Source organism: Vanacampus margaritifer, chromosome 12 (assembly GCF_051991255.1).
Source record: "Vanacampus margaritifer isolate UIUO_Vmar chromosome 12, RoL_Vmar_1.0, whole genome shotgun sequence".
Lineage (NCBI taxonomy): Eukaryota > Metazoa > Chordata > Actinopteri > Syngnathiformes > Syngnathidae > Vanacampus > Vanacampus margaritifer.
In genome coordinates, this window is record NC_135443.1 from 17748524 (window position 1) to 17766615 (window position 18092).

The 18092-nt window shown below is 41.9% G+C and overlaps 1 protein-coding gene across 3 annotated transcripts; it reads right to left on the reverse strand.

Annotated features, from left to right (window-relative positions):
* Positions 1-265: 265 nt before the first annotated feature.
* oga (O-GlcNAcase) lies at positions 266-16986 on the reverse strand. 3 transcript variants are annotated; one of them, XR_013296210.1, is made up of 19 exons: positions 16487-16986; positions 15734-15785; positions 15558-15655; positions 15317-15447; positions 13468-13639; positions 13284-13382; positions 12921-13205; positions 12686-12844; positions 12418-12602; positions 10899-11135; positions 10578-10781; positions 10185-10359; positions 6023-6108; positions 4933-5037; positions 4754-4845; positions 3719-3911; positions 3477-3636; positions 999-2269; positions 266-921 (listed from the first exon to the last, which is right to left on the reverse strand). XR_013296210.1 is itself a non-coding variant. In XM_077582140.1 (19 exons), the coding sequence occupies exons 1-18, from the start codon at positions 16653-16655 to the stop codon at positions 2133-2135; spliced, it is 2739 nt and encodes a 912-aa protein (XP_077438266.1). In that variant the 5' UTR covers positions 16656-16986; the 3' UTR covers positions 266-2014; positions 2127-2132. The 3 variants fall into 3 exon arrangements, 2 of the variants coding, with proteins under 2 accessions (XP_077438266.1, XP_077438265.1); XM_077582140.1 differs by having other exon boundaries at positions 266-2014; positions 2127-2269; XM_077582139.1 differs by having other exon boundaries at positions 266-2269.
* Positions 16987-18092: the final 1106 nt, after the last annotated feature.

Genomic DNA, 18092 nt, shown 5'->3' on the forward strand with positions numbered 1-18092 from the left:
TATAACGTCGTTATTGTGGCTTGTGTGTCATTGTCTCTCTCCCACTTGTGGTGTACTCTCCAAATGTCTTTTCAATAAAGGCGACATGCAAATAAATAAAAACACATAACACCACATTTAGACCAAAAAGACTATTTATGGCTTGGCTGTTGTAAAAGTCAAACCATTTGTACACATTAATAGTGCCAATGTGAAGTGTTGCATTTAAAAGGAACATTACAACTAAAAAAAATTGACTAAATTCCTTTGAGACACACAACTTAAGTCATTTATAAGATTTTCTTTATTTTCAACTTTATGAATTTTACATACAAATTTTACATGTAAACTACCCCCTAAACTTGCATTATGTACAATACAACGAGTGAGTCCTTTCACTTAGTCACAGCCCATCACTGCCAAGAGAAAAACCAAGTGACAAGCTTGAAAAGTACATCAACGTTCATTTTAGAAATGAGTTTCCTGGAGTACCTCGATAGGCAAGGGACCGCTAACGAAATGTTGAATGCTTCACACCATTTCAGTGAAGGTATACAAAATAATGTTTAACAGCGTTTAATGTCCGTCTACTCTACAGTACTCACGCTCACAGAGGTGAGTGGCAAGCATCTTCCTATGTGGCTATCCCAAATGACCGCCACAACAGGGTGAAGATCAACTTGTTTTCCTTTTTTTTTCTTTTTTACACCAAAGTGCTTGTTTGTTCACTGTATAAGCTTTTACAATAAACGTGGGAAAACACATAGGAAGGCATAACGTTCAACATGAAATAGAAAAAAACAAACACTTAAGCGCCACTTAGGTGACAGGATGGAATAACCGGAGCTATCATGTGGGGGCTGTGTAGCAAAGACATTCATGCTAAAGCTAAGGAGGAAGCAAATCAGGAGGGGAAAAAGATGGTTTCACAAAGTGAATAACCTGCCGCCCAGATTATCTGATGATGTGCACACCAGGTGCTGATTGGGAAGGAACTGAGCAGTCATCCACTGAATAACTTAATTAGTTTTCTTCCTCTTCACAAAAGGGGTTAGAACTACGCAGCGTTTTGGTCCCGTGGTACATTTGACCATTTAAGAACAGGGGTGGGGAAAGGTACAGCTTTGGATCCTGCCCCAGTGTGTAATTCTAGAAACAAGTTGAACCTCAAATTAACTGCCTAAAACATTTCACCCCAAAATTCTCGTAATATAGAACGGTTGCTTTTTGGTTGCATTGTATTCTGTCACAAATGTAGTATGGCCCTTTGGAGGACTTCATAAAAAGTGAACTGGCCCCTCATAGGGAAATGGTTTTGCACCCCTAATTTAGATCAGTGAACCATAGGGGGGAGAGGGGAAAAATGGACAAGAATTCCATAACATAAGCTAATGTGTCAGTTCACATAAATGAATAGAGGCCTTCTGAGAGACAATTTCCAAAATCACCAAATCCTTCTTGTATCAACTTGAGAAGGCGGTGACAGAAGACACTGAGGTCTGTTAGAAACCTGTTAGAAAGGCAAAGAACCAAAAGGCAAAAATGTTCACCAAAGAAAAAAAGCTAAGCAGTGAGCAAAAATTCACTATTGCTTGTGAAGAACACCACCTGAAAGTTCGACTCAGGGTCTGCGACGACCTTGTAACTCCAACTTGTGCACGTTTCCACCCGGCGTCGCTCTCTTGCACAAAAAAGGTCAAGTGCGCAGCAATTATGGCGTCACAAAGCAGCGGTGAGAACGCGACATTGTGAACTGTGTCTGAGTATACATGCTGTCCTCATGTCACAGTTCCGCGCGCGTGTGTGTGTTAGTGATGCAGACGCTTTAGGCAAGGGCGGGTGGGTCCCGGGTGGGTCCCCCATCTATGCTGGAGTAAAGCAACAACAAGAAAAAAGATGTCACTTCCGGCCTCCTGGAGGTGTATGAGTGCTGAGCCTCCAGATGGAACACACTTCCATGTTGGCTCATCTCCAATGACGACACCTTGGCCTTGCTGCAGCGCGTTCTAACAGGGCTGCAGAGGGATTTGCAGTGCTTTAAAAAATAAAATAAAAACATCAGGAAGTCCTACAGCTGTTAAACCATCATGGAAGTTGCGTCTCATGAAGGTTTGTGTTGACCGCATGTGTCTGTCTGCAATTCTCACATTGCCTCATAAGCTTCGCCCCATTATGATCGCATCTTTGGGAAAGCCCTCCATCTTGGCCACCTCAAAGCAGCCAAGCTTACTGTAGAAGTCCAACATTCTCTTGTCAGTCTGGCGAACCTTACAGAAAGCACCTTGGGAGCCTGGACGTAACAAAAAGGCACAGGAATGTGTAATTAAAAAAAAAAAAAGTCTCCAAAACCAAATCTCAAGAGTACGGGGGCGTAATAGGGCCACATATAAATATATATTTTTTTAGAGGGTGGGGGCAATATTCAGAGAAAAAAAAAACTTGCAAATTTGCGATTTCTCTCTCTCTCATTCTTAAATTAAAACTTTACTCGTCATTCACCGCAGCCAGAGCGACAACACTTCCTGATCCCCTATCAGCTGACTAACATTATCCAATCAGATGCTAGCATACCATAGGTAAATGCAGGTGAATGACGGAGAGCAGCAGATACGACACATCAATTTAGATACAACAAAAAAAAACAGAATATATGAATGTGTAAATAGTAATTCTGGAAACATAAATGTACAAGTAATTATACATTTTAACAAATTAACTTAAATACTTGATCATCCGGGTGTGGACCTTCACAAAGTCTTTGTCGCTAGCCAGTGGCCGTACACAACACTTCAAAGAGCGAATGTTTAACATGATATGGTTCATCTACACCAGTGGTGTCCAAACTCGGTCCTCGGGGGCCGGTAGTCCCGCAGGTTTTGGAGGTTTCCCTGCTCCAACGCACCTGTTTCAATCAACAGGATTGTTATCAGGCTTAGTAGAGCTTGCTGATGAGCTTCAGCTGTGTTGGAGGAGAGAAATATCCAAAACCTGCGGGACTACCGGCCCCCGAGGACCGAGTTTGGACACCACTGATCTACACGGTAGCAATTACTATCTCCTTGTATTTGGAAACCCGACTGAAAAGTATTGGCAGAAACAGTCGAGTAGTATGTTACGTGTATGTCTTGTCCAATTTGCAAGAAAAAACTCGGAAATTTGGGATTTAATAAAGTAGCAAATTTGCGACTTTATTAAGTGGCACGTTTGAGAGTTTTTTTCTCAGAATATTGCCCCCACCCTCTAAAAAATATATATTTATACGTGGTCCTAATACGCCGTCGTACAATAGCATCATTGGCAAAATCCGCAACAGTTTTGTTGTAAATTTTGTTATTTAGCTCAATGTTAGACAAAATGTAACGTTGAGCAAAAAGTGCTGGAACACTGAACATCTAGACACATGCATTCAAAAAGTTGAGTACATGAAATTCAGCCCGAAAGTACTTTTTGCGACTCGTGTATGTTGTAAATGTGCAGTGATCATGGCCGCCACCTACCGTTGGCCTTAAGGGAAGATAACAGACATCCCATCATGCTTTTAGCCACACTGGGATCGGTGACCTTTGCATGGATGTCAACCTTGATGAGAGATGGGAAGTTAGACAGGAACGATTCCGGAAAACCCTCCTCTTCCTCGTGGAAACTCAAAATCATCTTCTACGGAGACGCGGACAGAAAAGTCAGCAAGCGAAGTTCACGTAACCACAGCGACAACAAAGCGAGGAGAACAAGAAGTTACCTCAGCCTCCGTGAGATCCTTTTGGCCATCGGGTTTGTGGTACTTCTCTTGCATGAAAGGAATCCAGCTCATCTCGCATTTCTTGATGAAGGGCTTGACGTCCACGGTGCCCAGAGCGTAGCCGCAGATGCCTTCGTCGTCCTCCAGCACAAAGCCGTAGTCCGGGCTCAGAGAGAGGAGGCCTCCGACCAACCTGTCATCACACGCGTCAGAAAAAGAGATGGTCTACATGCCTCTGTTCAAATGCCAGGCTTCTGTGGAGGATTTATCATTTCTGAACTTTTCTACAGATAAATCAACCTATATCCTGAAATCCTTTACAGGGCAAGTCAAAATAAACAATTTGAACAAACTTTTCCTAGCATTTTTCTCGTTTCATCTTACAGCACAAGCCATCTTTTTCTTTCAATGATCACCAGCTCATGGATTTATTAAAGAGTAACATTTTATTTTCGTCTCTTCCAAATGTATCCCCTTAATATTTGACCGCTTGACAACTTTGCACAGTTCGCTGCCATTTTAAAATTATTTGACCGGAGGATGCATCCACCTTGGGCGCTACCTGAACATTTTGTTAGAAATTTAAAAGGATGTCTTAAGTCTAAGATTAAAATAAAAAACGTATACATTTTGAAAAGTCTGAAAAATTGTTCAATAAACATGCTTTAAAGGCCTAGATACACCAATCAGACGTCGGCCAAATGTGACCGACAGATTTTGCAAGGCCCACAGAATATTGTCTTCTATTGCTATAAAAGCATGAACCTACAAAAAAAAAAAAAGATTAGAGTCTCTTCTGTCATTAGGAAAAATTCTATCAGTTTTTGTTTTGCAGCAATTAGCATTAGAATATACCTAAGTTTCATCATTATTCACAAATCTGTTTAAAACAGTGAGGAAAAGAGCTTGTTGCAACATTTTTGGGACCATGGTAATATTTAAAATACTGTAGATGAGATAATACACACATTCCCCCACTACATAATATAATGCACTACAAATGATGAGATGCTCTCAAATAGAAATGCGTCTTACTTGTCACCAATGAGGTCAGATTCCTTATCAGGGGAAGGTGCATCCTCCATTCCTTCATAGTACATTTCTTTACAGATTTTATACACTGAAGCCTGGGAAAAAAAATAAAAACAAAACTTGGCTGTTAGAGGGTGGCACATCCAAACATTTTGCACGCATACAACTTAAAAACGTCTCACCTCATCTTTGGCAAAGTATGGCCTTATTGAATAGATTTTGGAGGTAGGCAGTGATGGTGGAGGCTGGTAGAAAAGATCGTTTGCCCCTTCTATTGGCAATAATCTCTGCGGATGTCAAAAGAACCGGGTTCAGTTTCCTGGAGTGAGAGATTACACGGAGGCTTTGGTGCTTTGGCCAACCGCCTTGCTATGCATTTGCTACACTGAAACCACTGTTAAACCAAGAGGACGTGGAAGATTAAGACAAGCGCTCAAGAAAGATGGTGAAAAACATTTTAAAAACAGAAAACAACTCCCATTCCTTGTTGGTCTGACAGTGGGCCACCGGAGCAAACATCTCCGCAATGTCGTTACTTTTGGAGCACGGTGCGACAAACAAGCACATATGTGTTTGCTTTACATATAGAGCAAAACAAAACGAGGGAGCTATTTGGTCTGACCGAGGTTTTACTTGCTGAAGGAGATGCTCCCTTCCCTTGAGAAAGGCATGGCTATTTTTCGCTGCGCAACCCTCCTGTTGAGAAAAAGTAATGATGCTTGCGCCGAGAGAACTCCAGGGGGGAAAAAAAACACAGGTCACATACGAGCTAGGTCAGTCAGCCAATTGGATGTTAACTTTTCATTGGGAGTTTCATTCAAATGTAGCTTTAGTCTGGACAGTTGTGTTTTATCCTGGAGTTTTCTCCCCCATTGCAAATGTGCATGCCAACTTGCTGGCGCTGCCATGCCTGCGCGGGCGCTCGCAAACAACTGGCGTGGGAATTTGTGCGCTTCCTGCGAAGAAATGAGATGTCATGAAAATTGCTTGCGGAGCTCGCATGCGCCGCCTGCGCTAAGGGAAGAGCAGCATCTCCTTGGGCACTTGCTGAAAGAAATCCAAATGGAGTGTAAGCGCATTTGCAGGAGTTTCGCACAATTCATTAACGACGACAACAACAAAAACCTCAGGAGGAGACGCTGTTTAACAATCAGCTCACCTTTGACAGACCAAATCCTCATCCTCATACCTGCACACATTGACCATAGACTTCTTTTCTTACAACACTTTTTCTTTTCCATTTGATTGCGGCAAATTGGGTGCATTAGATACCTGGAACTCTCCTGCTAGACCTCCCCTAAAGGCCCACGGTTCTTGGTCTCCTTTAGGGAATTGTGCTGAGGACTGACTACGACACCCTGTTAGGAGCAGAGCCAAGCGGAGAGTGTTACCAAAGCATGGGGCTCTCGCACACAGGGGGAAATTGTGGGGGGTGGGGGGTGAGGGAGGAAGGACGGTTATCCGTTTCTAAAAGCATCATTCAATCAGAACATTGAAAAGAAACGGTAGCGCCACGTTTGGATTCTTTCCAGCTCGAGCAACTAACGCTTACGTGACTCCAATAAGAGCAGAATCAACTCCGAGGCCGCAAAGTCAAAACAGCGTGTAGATCTATACAACTTTAATTCACGCTGCACACTCGCCAAAATGTAAATAAAGCTAACTTTCCTTGCCATGAGACGCTCACCCAAACAGCAGACCGTATTCTATGTAAGCTTTAGCTGCCGTCACCCCCGCTGATCGCGGCACATTCTCTTCTCATCCGCCTTGTCACATGACCGGGGACCGTTTTAAAAACAACACAGCGGCAGACCACACATTAACTGTAATATAGTGGCGGCATGTGAAACAAAATGGCACCCGCGAAGACTCTGTTTCAAATGTTTGTAAACAATTTGACCAGACAAGTGGAGTGCGTCTGCGTGAACCCTAGCACGGCTTTATAAAAACGCGCTTCCGACACAGCAAGCGGATGCACCCACGGGGAAGAACGCTGAAATTGCTCAAACCTCATTAACTGTCCCACAATGAAGGAAAAGCACCTCTGATTGCTTTCACCCACGTAACACTATCACACAGACTTCATGCAGCCTCTGCATGGTCCGATCTGACACAAGCATAAAAATCTGAACTACACAAGTGGATGAGTAGGATCAAGTGTCAGGGTTAACTTTGGAAGCAAGGGGTCAATTCCCATAAGTAGGTGCATCAGGCTGGTCTGAGACACTTCTACAAGCCTACTGACAGAAACAACAACAACAAAAAAGCACACATTAGAGAAGCTGCCGGGAAAAGAAGAGAACATTTGGGAGTTAACACTCAAAGCTGAAAATCGCTGCGCAAAAATGGGCCTTTCCTCCATTTAAATCTATCATTATCAGTAGCATTCAAGAAAAAGGCATGAATCCGTTTCGCCTACACCGCACATACATCGGCCACTGTCGATCCAATAGCAGTAGAAACTTGTACTGTGGATTCTTCCATCTGTACATAGTGAAGGGAGAAAACAGTAGAAAACCACTATTAGTAGTTGCACTCAGTACAAAAAGCAAGGAGGTTGCGACTAAGTGCCGGCTGCACAGCTCGCGGCATGATGACAAGATGGGGAGTCAATTGTGAACATGACAATGCAGTACACGACAATCGAATCACTGTTCTGTAACAGCAGTTTAGGGAAGGCATTGAAGCCTTCAAATGATGCTTTTGCTAGAATGGGCTTGCTGCCTGCTGTGTAGTGGAGTCCTCAGCTTTACCACATGGGACAGAAACCTGGAAATGAAAGTGGGTTACAGGCCATGCTGGTGCTTCAGTTTAGGGACAACACACGTTCATGTTGATGTCAATCAGTGTCACTCAACTGACACAGGGTGGACCATCTGACATAGTCTGTCAGTTGTATTTCCTTCAACAGTGGCCTTAACTCATCTCAATCACTGGTGGCATAAATAATTGGAACCCTTGGCAATTCATCTATTTTATTTTATGTGCAACCAACCTGTCCTAAAAAAAACCCTCATCTATTGGCGGGTTTTGTGCTCTTTCTGAAATGCCCTAAAAAGTCACCCAGGTCCCGTCTAAATGGGAACATGGTGTAAATGTGGAATGTGTCTTTGTTGCCCCTGTGACCAGGCCACTCTTGAAAAAGAGATTTCAATGTGGTTCTCACCTGGTTAATTAAATAAAGGAACTGAATGATATAATGTTAAATGAGACAACTCGATTGAGACAAGCTTTGACTAGCAGGGAAGAGCTAAATTTAGCCTGGGATCAGATGTCACTGCATGTGCATGTTTAAGTGCACTTCTCAATAGAGTTGTCAAAATTAATAGATTAATTGACAAGTAATTCATTACCAAATTAATTGACAACTATTTTAATAATCGAGTAATCATTTGGAGCCATCCATCCATCCATCCATTTTCTTGACCGCTTCTTCCTCACAAGGGTCGCGGGGGTGCTGGAGCCTATCCCAGCTGGCTTCGGGCAGTAGGCGGGGTACATCCTGAACTGGTTGCCAGCCAATCATTTGGAGCCATTTTTAAAAAATTGTTTCAGCTTGTTCATTGATTTCTGTAGTCTTTCGTGAGGGAACACGGATTATCTTCTGTGTTTAATCAAAATAAGACATTTGCAAACATCTGTCTTTACTTTGGAAAACAATGAACAAACCGGTAACACAGTAGAATATCAATCCCCCCTCCCTTTTTTAATCACTATACAAATATGAAATGCGAGTTCTCAGGGGAAAAACTTATTTTTGTAATACATTTTAACACAAAATTAAAATGAATCTGATTGGTCAATTAAGTGGTTGAATAATCCATAGATTAATCGATTCCAAAAATCTACGATAGTGACAGCAATACTTCTGAAGCATGTTTTTTTTTCTTTTCCAAATAAAGTGTTTTTAAGGGTCAGATTGTTGAATTTGAAATTTTAAAAAAAATGCATAATTGTTTTGGATGATAGTTTATGGTATACTTATCACTTGCATCATACAGAAACTTACCACTCAATTTAGTCAAGTACATAAAAAAAAAAAAATCCCTACATTGGTCTGTTTAAAAATGACTGACCAAAACCCCTACATTGGTCTGTTTAAAAATGACTGACCAAAACCCCTACATTGGTCTGTTTAAAAATGACCGACCAATATAAATCTAACGTTAACGGCACAACTGACACGCTGTTTTGTGTTACTGCAAAGCGATGGTTGGATGTAACGACTGTGCCCAACCAAAGCCAGCGTTATGGTGATAACGATTAGAAGAGGAAGTAATAAACATTTCAAGGGGGCGCTGACAATTACTCTTGTCTTTTCGTTATTTGCGGCAGGGTTCGGTCCAATCCCTCACAAATAATGGGGGATTACTGTAGATGCCTCCTTTTTGCCCCTAAAGGGGAAAAAAGAGCAGATGGCACCCCAAACTACGTGTAACGATCGATATCTGAACTAAAACACCATCCTGCACAGCAGATATGGCATCTGTAAAGGTAAAATTATTATCAGTTTCAAGAAAAGAGAAGTGGCAGAAGCTGCAATGATACATAATAGCATAGTATATATTTATTATGACACTGGCTAGATGGATGAATGTATTAAATGCAACATTTTTTTTTTTTATTCATTATTATTGTTATCCATAATAATACAATTACTATTATTAAAACATGTTTGAACAAATAAATAACTAAATAAATAAATCACTTTGTGGCTAAAGAGGGCTTGAAATCTTTAGATAACGAAACGCCACTGAGGAAATAGAGTATTTTCTTTTGCAAGGGGATGGAATTCACCCTGATCCAGTTTTTTAGTCTCCTCTGTGAAGCTGAGTATTTTTTTTTTTTTTTATGTGTTTGTCTACATTATGCACCAGAATGGCCTTCCATAGTCAGTGAATCAACTTGCTGTCCAAGCTCGCATGCGCCAGGGCGTGGAGGAAAGGGATGCCCCAGGGGTGCCCACCCCCACAGACAGAGATGGAAGTGAGTGGCTGCGTGTGGGAGCGTAGTGGTGATGCTACTGGATACACAGCAAGCAGCAGTAGCCCTTGATAGCTCATTTGCCACTGAGATTTGGTTTGGATTTGCCAAACACACCAGTGAGATGCTAGCGTGCGCAACCAGCATTTAGTCAGGTTTAAAGAAAAAAAAAAAAAATGAAATAAGAGACTGCATGTAAATTAGCTTGAAAATACAACAACGTAAAAATTAAAGACCACACATCCTGTATATAGGCTGGCCATATTCTTTAGCTACTTATTTTTTTTGGTTGATGAGCAATACGATATGTGAAGCAGACAGATTTTAGCATGCGCATCACCAAAGTGACACGTGCATGACCGAATAACACGACTATGCCTGCTGAGGATTGATGACCAGGCGAATCTTGTTCCTTGAGACAAAAGAGCTGCATGCTTTGCCTTGTACACACCTAGCCACTGGACAAAGGACTTGACCATAGAAATGATGCTCTTGATGTCCCAGATGTAAGGGTAGAGGTCATACAGGATGGTGCGGTTGGCCGAATTGGACAGACGTGTGAACATCTGGATGACTGAGCAGCACATGTCCTCAAACTTCTCTGCTCTCAACTGCCATTCTGCAACCTGGTGGACAAAATAGTGAGTGATGTGTTGGCTATTACAAAGCAGCTCCCATTTACAGTATGCCCATGTAAATGTAAAGTCCACTTTATCCGAGTTGATGCTACACCACATGATGCATATCCACCATTTTGTTTTGCAACCTCTTAGCTTACCGTTATATCTTAGATTATTATTCCTTTTTTTTTTTTAAAGGACACATTTCCAAAGAATGAACCGACCTTCTCATCTTCTTTCATCTTGCAGTTGACACTGACGACGCTGCTGTTGGCTCGCAGCCAGTTGAACTCTTTCAACATCTGCATGGCCTTGGGGCCGTGCTCGTAAGGCAGGTAGAAGAGTTCCGCCAGAAGGCAAAGGTCCTCAATGGAGAGCGGCTCCACAGTGAACAGTGGCTTCTCATTGGGACCTGGTGCAAATACGTCCTGTTGGGAACAATTTAAGGGTAAGATTTTTTTTTTTTTTTTGAGAAGGGAAGGGACCACATCAATGTATAACTATATAATAAGGATTGTTAGGTGCTCGAGATGTGTCTGTGGCACCTGTTTGAGTTGATCGTCAGTCTGCATGGGGGCAATATCGCTCCCAGAATCTTCCTGTATGGACTCTTCGGAAGACTTGGATTCTCCCAAGCTCTCTTTGTCCGTATCCATGGGCTTCAACTCTTCCGCCATCTTGTCAGCCAAGACAGCACCCTCAAGTTTCAGCTCTGTGACCGTCTCTTCCTGCTTCTCCACCACCATCTCCATGGGCTCCTCGTCAGAATCCTTCTTCTCCACCTCCACATACACATTAGCATAGTTCCAAATCCAAAGACACTGTTTTTAGTTACAATACCATCATTTCCCCAGACAGTGGATTGGATGTACTCATTTACTCAATTGAAGCTAGTATCCACTACCCATATATTTATCCAAGTGGACAATGCACCTTGTAATGAATTTAAACGAGGCTTGTCCATCCAAACTAGGACCCGACAGATGTGCACTTTTTTTTAGGCCGATGCAGATACTGATTTTTGGCAGAAAAAAGTACAGATTAATCTGCCGATTATTTGAAAAAAAAAAATATATATATATATATATATATATATATATATATATATATATATATATATATATATATTTAAAGAATACATAATCTACCCCCCTGCCCCTGCCCACCCAATTCCTTTTCAATGAGTGACACTAACGGACAAACTTTTAAGATTCTTTGCTTTGAATGACAAGTCTAACAGAATAACCAGAAAAACATATGCTACACACATGCTAGTTGCTAATGCTACGCAAGCAAAACGGTGCATTAACAGTAGGGGTGGTAATCTTTGACTGTTTCACGATCCGATTCGGATTTTTGGGTCTGCGTTTAGATTCAGAATCGATTTCGATTTAGAAGGATTTTTGATTGACAATGATTTATGCTTCCATTTATGGATGTGAAAAGAATTGTCACGATCTACTCGAGTCGGACTCGCTAATGCTAATTAGCCCACTACTCTCAGCACTTTTATCATTCAAAAGAACAGCTATTCATACAAAACACTTCAGGAATGTATACAGAGAAGCATCTTAACATTACTCTTCTTACGCTGCAAAAAAAAGCTAATTTTATTAGCATAACTTGATCGTGACTTTTTCCTTCTACTCTCTAATGTGGCTACAACTTAAGTTTATCAAAATGTGTGGAACCACACTGCCCCTAAGTATTGTATTCAAATCGTGTACAACATGAATGGCGCTCCCAATAAAGGCACACACAAACAAGGGCAAGACAGTATAAAATTATTTAAATAAATCGATTCCGAAACGAACTAAATGAGAATCGCGATTTTTATGAGAATCGATTTTTTGGCACCACCCTATTTCACAGCGTCGGGAACTTTCGGTTTTCTTCGATGACAACGTTTTAAAGGAAAAATAATCCGCCATTTGGCCTAATCGACCGATTGTTTTGGCCAGTGTTTGAAGGGCAATAATCAGCCGATTAATAATCGGTCGGGCCCTAATGGAAACGCTACTATTTGAGGAAGTATGGCACTTTGAAGCAGAAGCAAACCACTACCTCCTCTTCCTGCTCAGGTGTTTTTGCCATGGGGTGAGGTTCTAGTAGGTGAGGCGGCATGGACGGAGACATTATGGGCTGCTGGAACACAGTCGTCACTGTGGTATCGGAGCAAAGTGAAGGCGGGGCAATGGAGGACGTGTCGATGACTGTACTTTTGGCACCGCCCTGAAGCACCTGTCGGCCTAGGAGTGACAATCAAAACATTTTGTTTACGGTGCTAGAACGGAACAAAGAAGAGAAGCAAATGATCGAGCAGTTCTCTCACTGTTATATTGATGAGGCACAACGAAGTCTCCAAGCCACTCGGTGAGAGCCAGTTTCAGAGCTAGCTGGGGGCTGTAAAGCATGTCTGTCTCCAGTTCTTCATCACTGCCCTCATTCTCCAACTTAATCTGGATGGAAACGGTGCTGTCCTCACCATCCGCTGATAAAAAAGCAAGAGGATTTGACTGATGCAGCATTGTAAAAGAGCACACGTTGTGAAAATTGATCATACGTACTCATGACCACATCCTTGCGCACCCCGTTCATGTTGGACTTGTACCAGGTGGCCAGAGTGTGGATGGCAACAAAGTTGGACTCAAACTCGCAGTTGGGGTTAGTGAGGACTCCCTTCAATCTGGGGATGAGTTCTGTGGAGCGGCCCTTGTAAGGACCCAAGAAGAGCCTCTTCTGGTCGTAGTCATTAGCGTGAATGTTGTCCCAGATCACGGGGGCTCTTCTTAAAATCTTAGACACTTCCTCAATTGACTCAACTGTGATGTCTTTGGATACAACTTTGGGTCCTGTCAACAGAAACATCATGTGAGCGCCAACTTCAAAAAGCAGCAGGAAGGATGCTTTTTAGGACGTGTCACACATGCCTGTCCACAAAATGTCGATGCTAGGCAACAGCTTCTCTCCTACTGTGTGGAGGTAGGGAGACTGAGACACGTTCGGGTAGCAGAAGGTTCCACAGTACTCTGACAAATGAGGACATTGATAAAAACAAATCAGTAATGAGGCAACAACAGACTAGCGCGAGATTGCAGATAGTTAAAACGATACCTGTGGGACAGAACAGGAAGGTTTCAGGCTCTCCAAGGTACTGGTAGATTTCATTAGTGATGGACACCTGAGCGTGCGCAAATGAGCTGAACACCTCCTTGTCAGCGGGGCACATGTTGTGGTCGATGTCGTCAAAAAGTAAGGCGAAAGACGTGCAACCAAAGTGTGTCACCTTACAGACAGAGAAGACACTTGTTAATAATACCCAACAAATTAGCGGTACCTCAAATGCCTTACAGTGTGTAGTTTGCCATTAAATGTTGGACATGGAACTGCTGGGACACCTCACAAGACCTCATGCTTTTTCTATTGGGGTTATGCATCCTTCATTTGCATATCCTACAGATTTGCTTTGCGCCCTCTGACAATAAGTAGTACTAAGTGAAGATGTCGACTACTGATATTACTTCCTGCAGCCGCGTACTAGTTACCTGCCACAAGCTCGTCACAGTGCAACTGTGCCCTAAGGGATTATCAGGTGGTCTAAAAATGTTTTACTAAGAATAATCTCTTTGTTCACCTATCTATGCCAGTTACTTATAGTGGCAGGCAGAATAAATTAATTATCTTCCACTAGACGGCAGAAGGTACAATTAGTAAGTTAATAGTAAGGATGCTCCGATTGATCGGGCACCGATCATGATAAAGATATTCATGAAAAAGTACGTGATCGGAATATTTGATCACAGCCTTTTATTCCCGATCAAAAATCCGATCATCCGCAGGTCATGCTTTGCAGCCTGCCTGGCCTGAGAGACCAGACTCAAGGCAATTGCTGGAAGTTGAACTCTTCTGCCGCCCCCTCCCCCCTCGCTTCACACAGCGGGCGGCCCGCAGCCTTGTTTCTGTTAAACATCCGTACGGACTGCACCGGGTGCGTTGCGAGGAGGCGTATGTGTCGAGAATTCTGCACCCGTGAAACCACAGGATTCCCCGGCTTTCATGCAGGACAGTTGAGTTCACGCAATAACAACCGTGTATATAGAGCGCTACTGGTAAACAATAGCCACTCTTGCTTGTCGTCACATCGATATTATATTATTTTTGGGACTTCTACCGAACAAGTGGTAGCAAAATGTATTTTCCACTGGTTTAGACACTAAATAGTTACAACAGCAAGCCCTGGCTTTGCTTACAATGAAGAGGAGATAAGAGTAAAGCATGTGTGGCCAGGTTGGATTTGATCTTTGGCTAACATTTTTATGAAGCAAACATATTAAACATGCATAAATCCCACGTTTCTACTAATTGAATCGACATGACATTGTTTTGCTTTTCCTACCATGTCAGGATATGTCATTTGTCTCGTGTCAAAACATGACACACTGGGACACCACATTTATTATTTATATTTTCTTCCATCTCAGTTACTGTACAGTGTTGCCAAAATCTCTTGCTGCGGTCCATTTTGTTGGTTTTAAAGGGATATTTGACTCATTTAGTTATTTTCATGTTTTGTCCAGAATTAATTTGATAAATTCATTTACAATTAATACATTTGAAAACACATTTTTCCACTTGCTGTCGACTGAAGATGACGTGACCGGTGCTGAGGAAATAGGTAACGACCAATCTTGGCTCACCCGTTTTCTGGGTCTGGTCATCAAACTGAGCCATAATTGGTCATTAACTTTTTGCTCAGCACAGGTGATGTCATTCTCAGTTGACAGCAAGTGGCAAAATGATTTTTAAAATATATTAATTGTTCATGAAAAATAATGAAGTTATCACATTAATTATAGACAAAATATCTTTTTACTGTTGAAAATGGCTCGATAAGTGAGAACAGAAAGGTTGGATGCATGTTTTTTTTTGGGGGGGGGGGGGGGTCAAAAATATGTTGAAATACCTGGTCCAGTTTCCTCTTGAGTGCTGTGACCTCTTTCTGATTAGAGAAAGTGATGTCAAGTCCAGGAGAAATTGCGTAGATGAACTCAATGCTGTAGTCTCTGGCTGCTCCAATAAGTGTCATAAGTTGTTCTGGGAGGTAATTGGGGGAAAGAAAAAAAATTACTTAACACTGTGATCATATGTGATGTACACTTATAGGTATACTGTAATGAATTTCCCCATCTGCTCTCAATAGTCACCTGCTTCCTCCACTGAGTACAACTCCCTCCAGAACATTCTGTGTTTGTAGTCATCTTTGGGTGCGTAAAGGTACGTATTCAGTCCCCATTTCTGCTGTCTATGAAGCATAGTAATAGCAATTATTTAGAATGGATGTACAAACACGATCAATGTAAACAGGCTGACATATTTTTACCTCCTGAACAACTCTTTTCTCTGTTCCATTGTCCATGGTCGTCCATAAAAGCCTGCAATAATAAACCATGCTATCAGTTTTCATGCAGTGCTAATTGAAAAAGTGGCCTTCTTCACCCCTAGTAGGGCTTGGTCTTTAACTGTTGCCACACACATGTTCACTTGAAAAATGACAAAAGAATGTTGATACTATAGGATCATCATACAATCAAAGCATTAAAAAAACTGTTTACACGTGGGTAGGGAAAGCAACCACAAACACAAAATAGATTGCGAGAATGTTAATTACGCAACGGCAAGAACTACAAGTACAAATTATGTGGCAAATAAGGTTGAAGTGCAAATGATTTTTTTTTTTTAATGCTACAATTTCTAGTCAACAATACGCTGATGATTATGGGTCAGGTTAGGCCGGAAAACGGCCTATTTTCATTAGCAAAATAAAATGAAAATAAAATAAAAACGTCATCATGGGTGCATGACTCGTTCCGGCAATTGACCAATTAGAGCCGTCCACGGTAAAAATAACGCTAGCAGGAAAATTGCCAGTCACGGCAAAATATCCATTGCCTATTATTTATGGTATTGTTGCAACCTGAAAAGGGTAACGCTAATTGTTGGACTGATGGCTGTTTTTCAACGACATAAATGAAACCTTTACTGGTAAGAAACGTAATTGCACACAAAGCATTTTCAGTATAAAAGATTGACCCATTTTTTGCACGATGGCAAAACGCAGAAAAGTAGAAAGTACCTTCCACCACTCCACTGATGAATTTTCTATGGCCCGTCACTTCCACGCTGATTCCTACGGACTCTTCTAACAGGCCGGGACCCACGGCACAAGCCTCTCCCGAGACTGGGCTGGAGCTCGGTTCGGTTTCCACCAGTGTCCTCTCCAGCGTCTTATCTTTTTGGACCATTTTTAAATGTTGAGACGAGTGAAAAACTTAAAATCCAAGAAGCGCGCAGTTTTTTGTTTTTAAAACGGGATGTCAAGCAAGTCAATTGCGTCACGGTCGAAGCAGATAGCAGGTCTGGCGTTTCTGGGTTTAAGCGACGCGAGGCTGCCAGAAACGGTCGGATCGTCGCGCCTAACCTAATCGGAATCTTGTTCAGATTTTACAAAGCAACTTCTTAACGTTGGTATAAAATGAACCACAAAACAGTTTTGTTTAAACCGAGCGTTCGCTCCTTTCCAGTGGCTGTGCCCCTCTTTTTCCTCCAGTTCTTCCTGTTTACACCCAGTGCGCATGTTCACTAGGCTAGTTTAAACCAGTCAAAACCGGATCTGACCGCAAAATAGCACAAATGCACTTCAACCGTCAAGATGGTTCCCATCCATATTAGCCAAAGCCGATAACAACATTTTACGGACATATTTCGTGTTGCTTTTGATCGGGATATTTGAGAAATATACATCGCAAACACTACACTGGACGAAGACATAAATTAACACTAAATTTCAAGATTAATGCGTATACTTCACTGTGAGCAATCGTGTAACCAACGTTTGCCCTGTAACACCATGCAAATAACGCAAAACATGTTCACCATTGAGTTTTTATCTTGAGCATACTCAATATATTTGGGAGCTCAGCCCATATTAGGAATGTAGCCAAGAGCCAATGTTGAAAAAGGAGGGCCTTCCCCTTCTCCCAGACTAAGTTGTCAGCAATATTTACTTACATTATGCCCGTTAATAAATAATAATAAAAAACAAATTTTTGCCATAAACTGGTAAAGAAAATAATTTAGTTCCATTGAATTTACTTAATGTACATCGGTTTTAAAAATGTACATGATTTAAATATGCCAAACCTTTTTTTTTTAGGGATAGAAAGGTCCTTTTATTGTGCAACTGAATGTCAGGTACTTGTTTAAGCTGTCCTTCTGACCTACAATCTGCCTACATCGTTACTCAGTGGTCACCAACGCAGGTCCTCGAGGGCCCTTATGCTGCATGTTTTAGATGTTCCCCTCCTCCAACACACCTGATTCAAATGATCAGCAGGGCCGTCTTTACCTACTCATAGGCCCCGGGGCTAACCATCAAATATAACATTTTCACTTTACCAACATTTTCAGATAGCACTTCTTTACCCGTCAGATTGATAAATTCCTCACACAAATTTAAAGATAAATATAAGGGTGTTCCACTTCCAGCATTTCCATATTTGTCCATGTGGGATTTCAAAAAAAGGGTCAAATGGACTTAACAGTTTCATACATCCTAAATAGTTAATCCTCTAAATCTAAAAGCCAACCCCCCCCCCCCCCCCCCAAAAAAAAGCGCACATAAGACCAGTGCTGACATTCATAGTTCAGAATCCACCACACCGTGTTCAGCTGACTCGTTG

Bases quoted from the DNA above. Each gene is read 5' to 3' on its own strand.
- oga (XM_077582140.1), bottom strand. From the start codon at position 16,655: ATGGTCCAAAAAGATAAGACGCTGGAGAGGACACTGGTGGAAACCGAA. The intron at 6,109-10,184 runs GTGTGTACAAGG...TGCTCCTAACAG, and splicing joins GTCCTTTGTCCAGTGGCTAG to GGTGTCGTAGTCAGTCCTCA. The intron at 2,270-3,476 runs GTAGGTGGCGGC...TGTTACGTCCAG, and splicing joins ATCTTCCCTTAAGGCCAACG to GCTCCCAAGGTGCTTTCTGT.